Genomic DNA, 15474 nt, shown 5'->3' with positions numbered 1-15474 from the left:
GTGCCGCGCCACTTCTGGACGTTTCCTTGACCGTCGCGCGTGCAGACATGGAGTTCCTGGAGGTGCTGACGGAAGGCCTGGACCGGGTGCTGATGGTGCGGGGCGGCGGCCGGGAGGTCATCACCATCTACTCGTAGAGCCGCCGGTGCGGCCGGCCCGGAGTCGAACTCCAGAGTCCACGGCGCCGGACCGCCGCCGGCCGCCGGCCGCCGACCGACGCCGCGCGCCGCCGCCGGCGTATTTATACTATTTATTGGTGTCCCCTGTGTGAGACACCGCCGCCGGTGAAGGGGGCGCCACTGCGAGCGCCGCACGCGAGCGAGCTTACCTGTTGTCTGTTGGCGGTGGGCGGGCGCGCCGCCGCGAGCTCCGCCCCGGCGCGAGCTCCGCGCCGGGCGCGCCCCTCTCGTGTGCAGTGCCCACCATGCAATGCGGCAGCCCTGCGCGGCTGTGGCAGCACGCCATGTGTCAAACGGGGAAGGCGTGGCGGTCCGCGCGCCCTCCGGCGGTGAACCGGCGGAGCGTCGAGCGACGCCTGTTACGGGTGACAGAGGGCGACGAGCCGCGTCGGAGAGGCGGCGCGTGCCCCGCCGCCGCCGCCGCCGCCGCCGCCGCCGCCGCCTTTCCAGTCGGCGCGGGTGGGTCATGGAAGCGATTAGCTGGAGTGCAGGCTTTTAATGCCGTGAAATTGTCACGTTTTTGGTTAGTTTATTTTATCGATTATTTATTGCTTGTTTAGAATGGCTTGAGCAGCTTTAATTAATAGCATCTCACGCATCAGATCGTTATCATTGAAAGGTCACATGTGCGGGTGGACACTCACCAGAGCCGTGGTTGTGCTTCTCTTTTTATGGGTCCATCGGCCCTGCCCTTCTAGTTGTTGTTTCTGCCGCATGTTTTATTAGTATTCGTTGTCAATTTTATGATTAATTGTTCTCATTCGTTTTGGCATATTTTCCAATAAAGTCGTAGAGACCGTCTCTTCTGTTTATTTATGCGTTATGCTCCGCGTTGTTGTTGGTGCTGCACGGAATGGCTTGTGCTTGTCCGGTCGCTGGCGATTTTGCGTCATGGTTGACCCATGCAGTGGTCAGGTGGGCCCGACTGAGCTCGTGGAAAGCCCCCCTCCCTCCACCCCCACCAGTGAGCAGCGGGGATGTCTCACGACCGGGGGACTGGAGTTCTCTCCCGCGTCGCCCGTTCTTCCCACAGGTAGACCAGGTCAAAGGCGTGCGGCGCATGCCGAGTTTCGACGCATTGCGCCCCGCTCCCGCCGGTGCGGCCGGCAGTGCCGCTTCGCGGTAGGCGTACGTGGCAGGGGCGGCCCCTTTAGTCGCGCGACGTACGTGGCTAGGGTTTACACCGGCTTGCAGCCGGGGGCCGGTGTGCCAGCGCCACCCTGGGAAGGCATGTTACAGCAATGGCAGCGCTGGCAGAACTATACCTTGGCTCCATGGACCTTCAGTGAGACTGCAGAGCTTTGTTTTGTGGAGAGGGCGTGCCTGAGACGTGATTCGGATATCGGAATAGTGTGCTCCCAGTGTACACCTCCCCCGCCCCCCCCCCCCCCCTCCCCGAGTGGCCTGATGCACGTGAGTGTTGACTGGCAGGCCTCTTGCATGACCCCTTGGCGTGCCGAATGCGTAGCGCCCAGTTTTCTGTGTCTGTGATCTTTGCTCATCCGTGGTGGGGCCGCGCCGCGGGGGCTCAGGGGCAGCGAGCCCCGGCGTTAAACGCCCGGGCCGATGCACGCGCGCGCGGTCTCGTACAAAGTCGCCGCGCTCAGCGGGAACGCTGATGGTAAATTAGGCACGCGCGGTTCAGGTAGGAATGGTAAGGCTGAGTGGCGCAGATGGTAAATCTCCTTCTCTGCGAGATGTAGTCGATTAGGGGACCATGAGCTTTCAACTGCAGTCCAGTAGTGTTGTGCTATTGTTGACAGTGGAGCAGTTTATTTTCCCGCGGTGTGTAGCCTTCTTGAGTCAGCTCGCTCTTGTTAGCGAATGCCGAGCTTCTAATGTTGTTCGCTTCAGATAATGAATTATAGACGATGGTGTGTGTGATGCGTGAAGGGCGCCTCCGCTGCTGGCTTTGCCCGTCGAAAATTACGTAGCTTCAAGCTTGCAATAAGGATGCAGATGTGCGTCGTAGCAGGGGTCAAGTGGACGGATATCGTATCATGTGAGCGTACCCACTAAGTCACTCACTCAACCCACATCTCACACCCTATATTGCTGCATTCATAGGAATCTGCAGACTTGGAAGTTGGAAGCGAGCTTGGATCCCTTTGAAACTGCGCCACTTTGTGCAGCACGCACATACCGCGCGCACGTGGGCATCGTTCGTCATTTGAGTGCCCCTTGTCCCGGGATCGCCAAACTGCTGGTGGCGACTGGCGCCAACGCCACCAGAGATCAGCATGACTGACCCCCTTTGCGGGAAGCGCGTCCTCGGCGCGTTGGCATCGCCCCGAGCTGCACGGCCCGGGAGGCGTCCGGCCCGCTGGACAGCTGCGGCGCCGTAGCCGGTTGTTGGACCACGTTTCCCATTAGGTGGCGTGTCGTGGGGCCCTGTCGTATGGAGCCGCGGCGCGTGTTGTCTGCCGGCCGGCCCGTCCGCGCCGCGTCGAGCCGGCGCGAGGCCGGCCGGCTTTCGGCCGGGCCCCGCTTGCGCCGCCCAGTATAGCTCACTCACCGCATGACCACCCGTGTCGTATAGGTTAGCTCGTCTGGGAACTGTCTCATCTTCATCCCGTCCATGCTCACTGGTCGTCGTCGGCCGTCGTAGGGTCGCCGTGGACCGCTGTAGGCTGTCTCGAGTAGTGGCTGTCGGGCGGCGGCGCGCGGCGGCGCCCCGCGCCGGCCGCCGCCGCCCCGGTCGCCCTCCTCGGGGCGCCGTCAGCGAGGACGGGGTCGGGGCGGCGTCGCGTCGGACGGGCTCGACCGCGCGTCGCTCTGCCCCATCATCGTACCCGGCCGTCCCTAGGAGACCAACGCTGGATGTGCTTAGCCGTTATCTGTGCGTCTCATTAGTCAAGTGCCTTCCTTGTTTCCCCTATCGATGTACTCTGTGTTTCTCCGAAAATAAACATTCGTTCGAAAAGGTGCGAGCGGCTGGGAAGGTACCGCGGGAAGAATTCAATCGAAGGTACCGCGAGTGGAATTAAGAAACACGCGCATGCGCAAGCGCGTCCTTCGGGTCAGATGAGAACTGAGAGGTCTCAGCTAGATGCAGTCACTGACGGAAGGGGTGCGGTCGGAGCAGCTGGCCAGTCTGGGCAGGACAGGCAGCGGCAGGCGCGGCCGAGTGGCCGGGAACTGCCGCTGCTCCCAGCGCCAGATGACCCGGCCACGCAGAAGTCAGAGGTCAGCGGAGATCCGCGCCCTGTCTTCGCCAGCCATTCCACTGCGACGAATCCCGCGACCGCGTGATCAGTATTCACTTGCACAAGCAGACGCGGAAGGTCACTCGTTGCCGACATCGGGAGGAACTCACCAATTTAATAAACTTCGGAATCCTGCCATGCGTCCTTTTAGACGCGTGCTGAACTCTGGTCATCTGACAAAGATTCATTCTCGTGCCCAGATCACGTGATCACACCAGTGGCGGTTCGTTCAGATCTTCATGACAAATGAGACTGACAGGGCGCTCGCTATGTCAAAGCGAAGCAGTGAAAGCTAGCATCGTATTCAATGTCTATATTGTGTTTCTCATTTAAAAAGCATCAATACACGCTATGCAGCAGGATTCCATTCACTCCTCATCAACTTCGATAAACCAATGTGTCCATAGTGCCAAGTGGCCGTGAGTTGTCCCAAGTACAATCGGCCTATGTCACTGAACCACACCCAACTTTCGCGTATCGGCTGCCGGTGATGTAAAACGATCGGATCGGCTGGGACGGAGCAGCTGCGAGCAGGCACATACACACGCTATTCAACCACCCCCTGCGTTCGACATCACCACTTGTATTGGAGCCAACACGTTTTAGCCAATGAAAACAACTCATTATATTATCTGTGTACCTGGTGAACATAGACCCTCGCACGACACCCAGACGCTGCAACGCAGGCGCCAGCAAGTCCTTGGAAATGTATCGGACGTGCCCGCAACAGTGGACGGATTCATCGCAGCTCCTACGACCTGCTGTCGTCGGGAGTGGACGGAGTCATCACCGGTTCTGTTCACCACACTCTTGGCCGGCGTCGGCCACGGTTCCGGCATTGCTTTGTTCCCACGCGCGCTAGCCGCCTCAATGTGACGCAGGCGCAGCTGGGGAAAAGCGCCCAGCCGGCCCAGGTTCTTCTTTCAGAGCAGCAGCAAAGTTGACGTCTTAGGCGGTTAAAATGAGGCAGCCACCACTGTACAAAGACCAAAACTGTACAGCCATCATTCATGTTAAAAAAGTCGTACAAACACAAGAATGCGTTGATGAGATCGAAAGCAATGCAGATGTCAACAACGCAGAAACGTGGAGCCGCCCAGGCTGCCCTCGAGACGTAAGAAGTGTTCCAGGATCGCAGTGGTGCCATCGCACTGGTGACCTATTTAGTCCACCTCAACATAAGGTGCCTGCGGCGGAATTACGACATCGTACCAACCTTCGTGCAAAACAGTTGGCAGCTCATTGTCTCTTGGCCGACCACGCCGCGGCCAAGGGCGCCAATAACAGTGCGTGGATAAGGCCATTGGCGGGATTCGCAATCTGGCAAACTATCTTCGCCATCTGGCAAACTATCGCCCCCAGTCTGCACTGGGCCAACGAGCGGGCGCCGACGGGGTCAGCTCCGCCCCAGTCATGGCCCGCAGTGCCCGCCGCAGTCCGGGTTCAACCTTGACCTTGGCGGGCGCCGTGCTGGGGCGGCAGGAATGGCCGCGGCGCGCGCCCCGCCTGCCGCGTCGCACGCTCTCCACCGAACAGGCGAGCTCACAGTCCGTTCGCCTGTCGGCGCGCAGCACCAGCTCAAGTTCAGCGCCCCGTCGGGAGATGTCACTAGCAGTCGTACTCGTCGTCCTCCACTAGCTGCTGAGTATCTTTGCCGGAGTCAAAGGTGGCCGGCTTGGTCTCGCGGGTGCGCGCCATCGGAACGGCGGCCGACTGGTGGACGACGCTCGAGGGCGCGAGCACGGCCGCGTCCGGTTTCATCTCCGTCGGTACCTCGTACACGCCTGGCGGCGACAGCGCAGGTCATACACGGCCGTCACGATGGGTCAACACCCAATGGTACTGAACGGTGAAACTGGCGTCTGCTTGCAGGCATCGACGTCAAGTTTTCAAGCTCGCAGCGCTGGTACGACGGAGAGTTACGCCGCGTGGGTTTGGATCAGCGCCCAGCAGTAGCACCCAGCGATTGAGTGGGAACAGGACACCGTTGCGTTGTGTGTGAATGGGAGCAGACAATGCATAGAAACGGGGACCTCTGCTAGGCAGATCCGCGCCAGGTGGTGGCAGAATGACTCTGAGTAGCCGCCATTTTGTATTAACCCTTCATAGCTCATGTGGTGGCACGCACAGACCGTCGTTTAGTCACTGGGGATGGTCACTGGAGATCAGGGTCACAGCCAGAGCCTTGGCAACGGAGCACGCAGCGTTGATAAAGGGCCCCCAACACGACGAAATCATCGGAACGATATATTTGTCAACGAGAGCATGTTTTGCTTTTCTTTTCCTTTGTCTTATCTTCCATAAATGAAATGGAAGCGGGAGGCTACCGCGAGATCAATTATGCCTGAATTGTTCAGTCAACAACTGAAGAAATAATGCTTCTTTCTCATGCGTTTCATACGCTTCTTCGTAGAATGGCCTACAGCCAGCCCTTCTTGTTCTTCAGCCCTCCAATCGGGCCGTTGAAATTTGGTCTTGAAAGACCCTTCGGACCCTCATCAGGCCCTCTCAAACACCGCTCCTGGCCAATTCAGGGCCAGTTACGCCACCGAACCCTGATAGGCACTGTGGCTCCTGACCGACACAGGAGCCACACACTATGTCAGGAACCCTGATCATTGCAAATCTCGGACTCGGCCTTGTTCCAGCTTGTAAAATATGTCCAAGGGCTCAAACGGACATGAAGTCGACTGCTTGACTCCGTGTCGAGGCCCTATATAAAAGGGATAGAGATCCTTCTTATGAGGTCCTTAATAGAAGCCTCCTTTTGATATCTTAGGTATCGGCACCACGGATGAGCAGCCGGGTCCGAGTCCCATCGGGCTCTTGACCTATGGTCCCGAGGGGCCCTTCGGGCCCCTCTTCGGATCCTTGCCAGTACAGCTACTGGCCGCCTGGGGCTACTTGCCGGCACAGGACTCCCCATTAGGCGCTGCAGGCTCGTTATCGACACAGGGGCCCAACCACTGTATCAAGGGCCCAGACCAATGCAAATCGTAGCCTCAGGTCTTGTTCCTGCTGGGGAAATGCCCCCACCCCCAACCCCACCCTCGGTAGCCAACTGTTCGACGCTGGTGGTCTCCAGCCGTTTAAGACAAGCCGTTTAAGCCGTTTAAGACACCCGCATTGTCTCAGGGATGCCTTCAACGGTGCTGGAAAAGTTCTAACTGATATTTCATGCCACGACCCTACGGGCCGCGATTCTTTATGCGAACTACAGTCAGTCCTTCGGGCCCTTATACCCTCCCAACCGGGCCCTCGATCGTCGCTATCGGTGGGCCGCCCGGGAACCTCTCCGGGGCTCATCGAACGCTGCCCTTGGTCGGCTCGGGGCTCCTTGCGAACACAGGACCGTCTGTCAGGCACAGAGGGCCCCTGACAGGTACAGGGGCCTGACCAGTGTAAATCGATGGCCCCGGCTATGTACGTGGTTGGGAAGTGGGTCCTCAAGCTCGTACCGACACGAAACCGACTGTGCGGTGCTGATGGTGCCTGGCTGACATATAAGCCCATATCGACCTCGACTCAGGGGCCCCCAATCGGTGCAAGGAGCTCTCTGACTGCTTTTTTCCACCGGGGTCTCTGAATAGGACCCTGACCAGCCCTTTGTGCCCTAAGCCCTCCAGTCGGGCCCTTGAGCGCAGGTCCTGGCGGGCTCTCCACGCTCTTCGAGTACCCTCGAACACTGCACATGGCCGACTCGGGGCCTCTTGCTAACGGAGGGCCCCCGTTAGGCGGTGTGGGGCCCTGACAGACGTTGGGGCTCCGACCAGTGTAAATCTCTGGCTCCAGCTTTAACCCTGCTTGGACAATGAGCCCCTAAGGCTTATACCGACGCGGAGCCGACGAAGTGTTACTGAAGGTGTCTTACCGACACATGAGCCGGTATCGGATCAGGAGGCCCCTGATCATCGCGCGCGGCCCTCTGGCTAGCATTAGAGCGCCCGCCCTTGTGGACCGTGGCCCCTGAGCACGACCTCCGGCCGGCCTTTCGGGCCGTTCGGGCCCCTAAAATCGAGCCCTTAATCGCAGGTCCCGGGAGAAGCGAAGGGCACCTCGGAACCTAAGGGGAGGAGCACGTGTCCTCGTCCTGCCCCTGTCCTCCGCTTGCGTCATTGCTGGAGATGGAGTCATCTTTTAAAAAGCCCCGTGCACACGAAGGCTGCCTTTCTGCTGACCTGACTCGAACCATGACATTATTTACCGATCGGCTCAAAACAAGTTCATAACAAATGGCACGTACGCGGAATGGGCCGCGCGCCTGCCACCGAGTCTGTTGGTGAAGCAGTGCATCGAAGATATTACCTGCTGACGCCGCCTGATCGGCGTGGGCCTCTATGTTGCCCATCGTGTCGTACATGGGATTGCTGAAGTTTCTCGTCTTGCTGTCGACGCCGACCAGATCAATGCCGGCATCCATGGGCTGCGCGAGGGTAGGATCGTCAGCCGTCACTCAAGCGTCATATTGCCATCAGCGACCAACCATGACAACAATCACTCCAAGGGGATTTACTTATCAAGCTACCAGAGATATGCGCACATACCCACGCGCTATACGCCCTGTTGCATCCAAATAGCAGGATTCGCTGTGATAGTGCGGGGCGGGCTCCGTATAGGCCGCGAGAACGGCCGACGGCTTAACGGACACGTGTCGCTGACGAGCGGGGGGAGGGGAAGGGGTGGCGAGCCACCGGCACCCACGAGCCGCGCGCCGCCGGTACGCACCGCCTCGGCCGCGCCGCCGCCGCCATTGGCGCCGAATTCGACGTTGGTGCCCGGCCGGAACGACACGCTGGTGGAGCCGGGCAGGCCGCCGGTCACCGTCTTCACCCTGCAACAAACGGGCGGCGGCTGTAAGCGACGCACGGCCGCGCGGCAGCCTCGCGGACAGGCCTGGGCCTCGGCGGCGGACCGGCGCCCGGTGAGCCGGCGGGCGCTGCAGGTGGCAGCGGCCGCACAGCCCACCACCTGGCGCCTCGCCTCCACCCCACGGCCAGAGTTCAGTCCCGGATCACGACGTCGGCAAGGGATCACGGCGCCCGGATCATGACCTCGTCCAGGACGGTGATCTCGACGCTTGGGCAGATTCCGGTCTGGGGCCGTGGTCTCGGTCCAGTGATGAGACTTCGGCGCGGGTATTGTTAAGTTTCAGCTGGTCCGAAGCCTCCGATATGATCTGAGTACGTGGCCTGAGAAGGACCCTCACGCGACATACACGGGCGCCTGCCGGAGCCAGTTCACGCATTTTCGTACTTTTGACAGAATAAGCAGCGCAAGACATAAGCACCGATACAGAACACAACCTGAGAGATGCTCATAGCCAACAGCATGAAGCAAAGGCCGAGATCCGATAGCTCCCGCCTCATTTCCAAGCGCGTTATGACGGTAATGCCACGGCTGCTGCTGTCAATACAATGCCGGCATCACCCGGGTACTCACAAAGGCACACGTCTCATAGACTGATAGACCAAGACAATGAGCCACGCCTCGGCCATTAGGCGGTCAAAGCCACTCACCCTCCGCGTCGCTTGACAAACATATAGCCGGCGACAGCTCCGACCAGCAGCAGGATAAGCAGCACCGGGATGATGATGGCGGCGGGGTTCGTCTGAAACACGCGCCCATCAGCACTCGTGCCTGCTCCCGTCGTGTGCCGCGAGGAAACTGAGCGCGCATTGACAAATATGCTTCACAGCAGTGTGAGATCATAACTCATGGCTGCCACAGCCACCAGACCGGATCATAGAGAGCTGCACCGATTTGGGTTGAGCGCAACGGTGAACGGCGCAGAGAAGGCATCGCCTCACGAAAAGGCTGTCGCTGAAGGGACATCCACTGGCGAGCAGGGTGGCTCAGCCGCCAGCGGTCGGCGACGGATCGGCTCACCCCTCCGGCCTTCTGCACGCGCTTCCTGGCCACGAAGGTGTCGCACTGGGGCCCGCTGTACTGGTCGACGCACTCGCAGCTCGGCTCATCGAACGAGCCGTCGGGCACGACGCAGACGCCGCCGTTCTGGCAGCGGCAGACCAGCGGCCGCGGCCGCTCCGCCTCCAGAGCTGCGCACAGACGGGACCACGGCCTTCAGACCACGCAGGGGCGGGCAGACCAGGCACACAGACACGGAGCTGAGACACGCTGTATACACCTGGCACACGTGCGTGCATTCATCAGTCCGCGCACGAACGCAGACACCTCAGTCAACGCCTTACACTCCGGGGTAGTCGCGTCATCGCCTGTGTGCGTAAGCGCGTCCGTTTACGAGAAAATAAGACGTGGATTAAGCGTGGATTAAGCATGTGAACATGGAGGCATTACCAGCAACAGAGCAATCGTAAAGTCACCGTCATTTCACCACGTATGTTCTCGCGCCGCGCCCTGTTACGCAAACACCGACAGAGCCCGCCGAGAAAGCGAGCGCGCCTCCCGCAGTACGGTGCTGCGTCCCGGCGGCGCCACGCTGTGTCCCAGCGGCGCTGCGCTGCGTCCCAGCGGCGTGGCGCTGCGTCCCAGAAGCGCGGCGCTGTGTCCCAGAGGCGCGGCGCTGTGTCCCAGCGGCGCGGCGCTGCGTCCCAGAGGCGCGGCGCTGTGTCCCAGAGGCGCGGCGCTGTGTCCCAGTGGCGCGACGCTGTGTCCCAGCGGCGCGGCGCTGTGTCCCAGCGGCGCGGCGCTGCGGCCCGGCGGCGTAGTCGGACGGCGCCAGTGGACGGCCAGCGAGCACTGACCGGCGTTGCAGTTGCGGCCGGAGCTGTCCCTAAGCTGGGTGTTGTCCGGGCAGTAGCAGCGGTAGCCGCCCGGGATCAGCAGACACAGGTGGGAACACGGGCTCTGGAAGCACCGGTTCTCCTGCGCAGGGCACACCAAGTTTGTCAGCTCGGACCGTCCACCGCCGTCGGACTCGAGGCAGAGCCCGGCACAACGGGCAGCGTCGAGTGGCACACACATCTGGTCGGCAGCTCATCTACTGCCAGGCTCGACGTCCCAGCGTCGGTTTCAGAACGCATCGGTGTTCTGCAGGAAGGCACGATGCGCACACATGCGTAGCCAGCTTACAAACTGCTCCGAGGATGTATGGCATAGCGTGCACCACAAACGGACAGAGGCGGTCAACACAGGCATCCGACTACGAGCGTGGTTTTCGAGGTGCAAAAGCCGTGGCGTCACTGATCTGGAAACGATCTGACACCTGCCCACGTCGGCACAAGCGCTGCCTCGCCCGGCAGAGCCGCGGTCATGACCGGCCAGCGGTCCACACTGACCACAGTCGTGTTGTATCGGTATGGCTGCAGCACCCGGATGCTGGTCGGGTTGGCCAGATCCCCCTTGACCTTCACGGGCACGCCGCGGCCGAACTTGTCCTGGCTGAAGATGTCGCCCGAGTCCCGGGTTACCCAGTACACCTGCGGGGCACACGGTCAGGTCAGGTCTGATACATCTGACGGAGACACGGTCGGTCACACAGCGGCCTGAGCGCCACGCACGCCCCGATGGCGGAGACCCTGCTGCGTGCAGGCCAATGAGCAGATCTGCGTCACGCCAGGCGCTGTAGCGCGACGCATATCTTTGCTGGTTGTGCGCATAACTCTGCCAGCTGAACGGATACGTCCGGCATCCGTAGCATGATGTTATGAATTAAAGTTGTCCGTTGCCAGTTTCGATGTGATGTGAAGAAACTAAAGCAGACATGCCAAAGCAGCCGATGTTAAATGACAACTTGCTATCGATTAGACTACCAAAGACCACAATCACTTATCTCCCCATCACTGAAACGATGTCACATTCCACCCCATTACTGGCACTGATCACAGAGCCACGATTGTAGCCATCAACCGCGCCCGCCGCCTGAGCAATGTTAGCGCTCGCCGAGCCGGGCCGGGCTGCACTAACCGAGCTCTCGAAGACGTCCAGCGAGAACGGGTGCTGCAGGCTGTCGCCCGAGATGATGGTGCGACGCCGCGAGCCGTCCTCCCGCATCGCCTCCACCATGTTCAGCTTGGTGTCCGCCCAGTAGACCGTGTGCCCCATGGCGAAGTCGATGGTCAGGCCGGTCGGGTGCTCCACCTGCGCGCGCGACACGGGCCCGGTGTGGAGGGACGCCATCTCACAACCCGCCGAACGCACATCGACGTCCACTAACGGTACACGTATTCCACCACTACTAGCGGTACAATTATTCCACCACACTGCGCTTCGGCGTGGCAGACCGAAGCTCACCATTTAAGTGAGCTTTTATTTTATTAAGTGAGCTTCTATTTTATTTAGTGAGCTTTTATTACGCCATCATTTTAGTCTCGGCTATTACATATCCCTTTCACATTAAGCAACTTAAACAAGTGTACTTCATTTGGGAGAAGGGTCAGGTCGCTTGAGTAGCGTCAATGCAGGCATTCCAGTCTGACGTAGGTGAGTGTCTCGCCGGCGGCGCCCGCCGCGGTCCGGTCCGGGCCGGCGGCGCGCTTACCTTGTCACTGACGAGCAGCCGGCGCTTGCTGCCGTCCATCCAGGACGACTCGATCTTGGGAATGCTGCCGACGTCCGTCCAGAACATGATGCCGTGCTCCGGGTCGACGGCCACCGAGACTGGCTCTTCCAGACCTGGCGGCAGGAAAAGGAGGGGGGGGGGGGGGGGCTCAATGACGGCAGGCGCGACCCAGCTTCGGCCATGCCGTGAGTCCAGCGGGGGAGGCGCCTCGCGCGGAACTGCGACCACAGCTGGATCGCCAACTGCGGCTTACAACAGCAGATTCAGCGTGCGCTAACCTGAGGGCTACAGATGACAGGCAGGGACACAAGTGCGTCACAAATAGGCACCGAGCGTAGGGGAAATCCTTATATCCTCCCCTGGGGTAAAAGCCATTTGGATCGTGATATTATCAGGTGGCTTTATCGTCTAACCCATCGGTTATCGACAACACGCCTCCAATAATTTCCAGTCCCCAAATTATCACCCCACCTATCAAGCTGGAGCAGCCAGTCCAGCGGGCAGGCGGGGCTCAAGGAAGGCGGGGAATGGGGAGAGGGGAAGGGAAGAGGGGGAGAAGACGGCGGGGAACAGGGGGTGGGGAGGGGGAGGCGGGGAGAGAGGAGAGGGGGAGAGACAGGCGAAGAGGAAGGAGGGGAAGAGGGAGGCGGGGAGAGGGACACAGGATAAGAAGAATGAGGTGGAAAGGGAGGAGAGAGCGGGGAGGAGAGGAGGGAGGCGGGAGAGACAGAAAGGTGGAGGGGAGGGAGGCGGCGGAGACGGAGGCATGGGAACGGGAATGAGGGCGACTCGGCAGCGTAAGGGAGCCCCAGTGCCGGCTCAACAGTGCAGGGGGGGGGGGGGGCACCGCTGCCAGTTCCAGCATCGGCCTGACACTTCCGGCGGCGCGCCCTTACCGGTGGCAATGAGCGAGCGCTTGTAGCGCCCGTCGGTGGTGGCCGCGACGACGGCGCCGCGCGGCTTGTTGCCCGACCGGTCCACCTGGGTCCAGTACAGGTTGTTGGCGATCCAGTCCACCGCGATGCCCGATGGCTTGGCGTTGCCTGGCCGGCGCGGGACGGCGTTAGGACAGAGACAGCGGACGGCGCCGAGAGCGGACGGCGCCGGCGAAGCAGGGCGCCCGCTCGCCACTCATCGGGCCGTGCTGGTCAGCATCGCCGCGGCAGCGCAGAGGAGGCACGTGATCAGAGCCGGTGACACGGTCAGAGGCATCCGCAGGGACGGCCTGTTTCACGTCATGACGTCAGGAGTGTGCCGTTAAAAACGTTCAACGTACAATGGCATGAGAAAACGCGCTGTGTGGCCGTGCATACAATGTCATGCACCTGGTCTACTACCTCATGACATTCCGGCACAACACACAACAAACGGGCGAATTCCTACCACGAGGGGTGCGGTTGGATTTCGCAAGAAATACGTGCATTTTGCATGTCGCAGTGATGTGCTTCCACAGCGAGGCTCGGGGCCGTTCAAGCTTCAAAGGATGCGCTGTCCATCTATGCACGATGGAGGTAACAAGCGGAGTAGGACGGTACGAAGAGACTCGTGACTTTGGCGAAAGCAGCGGTGGCTCTAGAGGACACGGCCGCCACACGTGCAACACTCTGTGCACAATTAAAGTGGGCCCCAAAGAGTACTCACTGCCCCAGGCTGTTCGCAGTGGGAAGGCGGGCTTCGGTTGGTTACCGGAACATGGAGAGTATTGTCTGAGCACGCGCAGCACCGTACACATTCAGAGCATTTGACAGGAGTAACATCGTCACCAGCCAGCAGGGCAGGCGAACAGATGTAATTATGTTTATGCGTTAGTGTACAAATCCAGATGCAACCATGATGACATGAAGGCATTAGAACGGTACGCTGGAGTAGGACCATGCGAACTGCAAACCATAAGCCCATCACTTACTCTTGATTTGTAGATCTTGAGCAAAGCCGATTTTGGCATCAGCCTTGTCGCCGGGGATGTAGGAGCGCTTGATGGCCTTCTCGAACGAGTCCGTCCAGAACACCATGTGTTTGCTGTCAAATAAATTATTCTCAGAGGACGTCAGCATGAGCAAGTCTTAGAGCATCTCACCATGTAAAGGCGCTCGAAACCCTTCCAAAACAATTTTTCAGAACATAGCACATTTACTGATGATGGAAGGGTTTTAGAGCACATATTTTGATCATAAAAACAAAAATTTAGTCGAGTGAACACAATCTTCCAAGCCAAGCATGGATGGAAATAAAAATCCACATACAAGTTTCTTTTCGAACAGAACCGTCAGAACGATTAAGCTCTTCAGCACGCCGGGAAGTCTCACCGAATGACACCGGAAAGGAAATCTGCTACCGGGGAACAAGGAAACCTATTTCCCTCAAAGGAGATCGCGAGAACTCGACTCAATAGGTATCAGGGGCTGACTCGCCCGATACCAGGAACTGACTCAGCCGGATACCAGGAGCAGGCACAGGGGTACACCGGGAGCTAGAACAGCGGGCACCAGGAGGTCCGACCCAGCACAACACCAGGAGCTGACTCAACGAGACACCGGGACCCGACTCGGCAAGCCACCAGCGGTACCCACCTGGGATGATAGTCGACAGCCTCGACTCGCGACTCTCCTCGGATCACATCCAGGGAGCGACTCTCGGCCGGCTCAAAGCCGCGGATCTCCGGGCCGGTGGAGTAGAGCAGGGTGATGGCAGCGAAGGCGCGGCACACTCCCGTCAGACCATCCTGGTGTCACAGGGCACCGCGTCACGGATCGTACGCGACGCGGCCGACGCGAAGGCGGCTTGGTGACGGCGCTCTCAGACGAGGTAATACGCGACGGTCGTAAGAAACGCGGTCACTTTGAGACGAGTAACAGTTAACAAGCAAACGGCACGCCAGCGACAGGGTGGTTGTGCGACCACTCAGCTATCACAAGCTGTAGCCGAGCCAAGCTTTATAATTCCAGCCCAACAGCGGCTGCTCGCCTTTGGACGTCGCCTCGCCGCGGTAAGGACCGCGGCAGCGCGGTCCCGTCACCGCCCTACCTCGGGCACTCACGCTCTGGAATCCCTGGCGACAGTTGCACGAGAACGTGCCGTTCAGGTTGGTGCACAGCTGGGAGCAGTTGTGCGTGAACTCGCGGCACTCGTCAATGTCCTCGCAGAGTTTGGGGTTGTCGGTGGCGGCGCGGAAGCCGCGGTAGCAGTGGCAGACGTAGCCGGTGCCCTCGGCAATGTCGGTGCAGTGCTGGCTGCAGCCGCCGCGGTTGGTGCCGCACTGAGCGGTCTCCTGGCCGGGGCCGGCGTCTGTGGCGCATCGGCAGCCCGTCAGCACAGGAGACGGCAATCATCCAGTCAGCACAGGTCAGCACTACGGCGCCGGCACTCCGCCAGCACAGGTCAGCACTACGGCGCCGGCACTCCGTCAGCACAGGTCAGCACAGGGCGGTAATCAGCCAGTCAGCACAGGTCAGCACTACGGCGCCGGCACTCCGTCAGCACAGGTCAGCACAGGTCGGCAATCATGCAGTCAGCACAGGTCAGCACTCCGGCGCCGGCACTCCGTCAGCACTCCGGCGCCGGCACCCCGTTAGCACAGGTCAGCGCCACGGCGCCGGCACCCCGTCAGCAC

At 60.2% G+C, this 15474-nt stretch overlaps 2 protein-coding genes across 10 annotated transcripts in view; one reads left to right on the top strand and one right to left on the bottom strand.

Annotated features, from left to right (window-relative positions):
• The window catches only part of kcc (solute carrier family 12 member kcc), a 95064-nt gene extending 94735 nt beyond the window's left edge, over nucleotides 1-329 (top strand). For 7 of the 9 annotated variants that reach the window (XM_037213393.1, XM_037213388.1, XM_037213390.1 and 4 more), the window contains one exon: nucleotides 46-329. In XM_037213393.1, coding sequence (XP_037069288.1) covers nucleotides 46-137 — 92 coding nt within the window. In that variant the 3' untranslated portion in view covers nucleotides 138-329. The remainder of the gene's footprint in view (nucleotides 1-45) is intronic. The other 2 variants (XM_037213392.1, XM_037213391.1) reach the window with 1 other exon arrangement.
• A 4550-nt stretch (nucleotides 330-4879) lies between these two features.
• Nucleotides 4880-15474, bottom strand: part of LOC119089814 (low-density lipoprotein receptor-related protein 2-like) — a 37096-nt gene continuing 26501 nt past the window's right edge. Inside the window, 13 exon segments of the mRNA XM_037212631.1 lie at nucleotides 4880-5169; nucleotides 7691-7808; nucleotides 8111-8216; nucleotides 8902-8993; nucleotides 9272-9441; nucleotides 10108-10228; nucleotides 10642-10782; nucleotides 11270-11443; nucleotides 11844-11977; nucleotides 12761-12907; nucleotides 13771-13883; nucleotides 14435-14586; nucleotides 14902-15149. Of these exon segments, the coding sequence (XP_037068526.1) occupies nucleotides 4994-5169; nucleotides 7691-7808; nucleotides 8111-8216; nucleotides 8902-8993; nucleotides 9272-9441; nucleotides 10108-10228; nucleotides 10642-10782; nucleotides 11270-11443; nucleotides 11844-11977; nucleotides 12761-12907; nucleotides 13771-13883; nucleotides 14435-14586; nucleotides 14902-15149 (1892 nt within the window). The 3' untranslated portion in view covers nucleotides 4880-4993.

The sequence above is a fragment of the Pollicipes pollicipes genome, unplaced genomic scaffold, assembly GCF_011947565.3.
Source record: "Pollicipes pollicipes isolate AB1234 unplaced genomic scaffold, Ppol_2.1 Scaffold_3087;HRSCAF=3621_pilon_pilon_pilon, whole genome shotgun sequence".
NCBI classification, from domain to species: domain Eukaryota; kingdom Metazoa; phylum Arthropoda; class Thecostraca; order Pollicipedomorpha; family Pollicipedidae; genus Pollicipes; species Pollicipes pollicipes.
The sequence above is the reverse complement of the archived record's forward strand: the minus strand, read 5'-3'. Positions and strand labels throughout refer to the sequence as shown.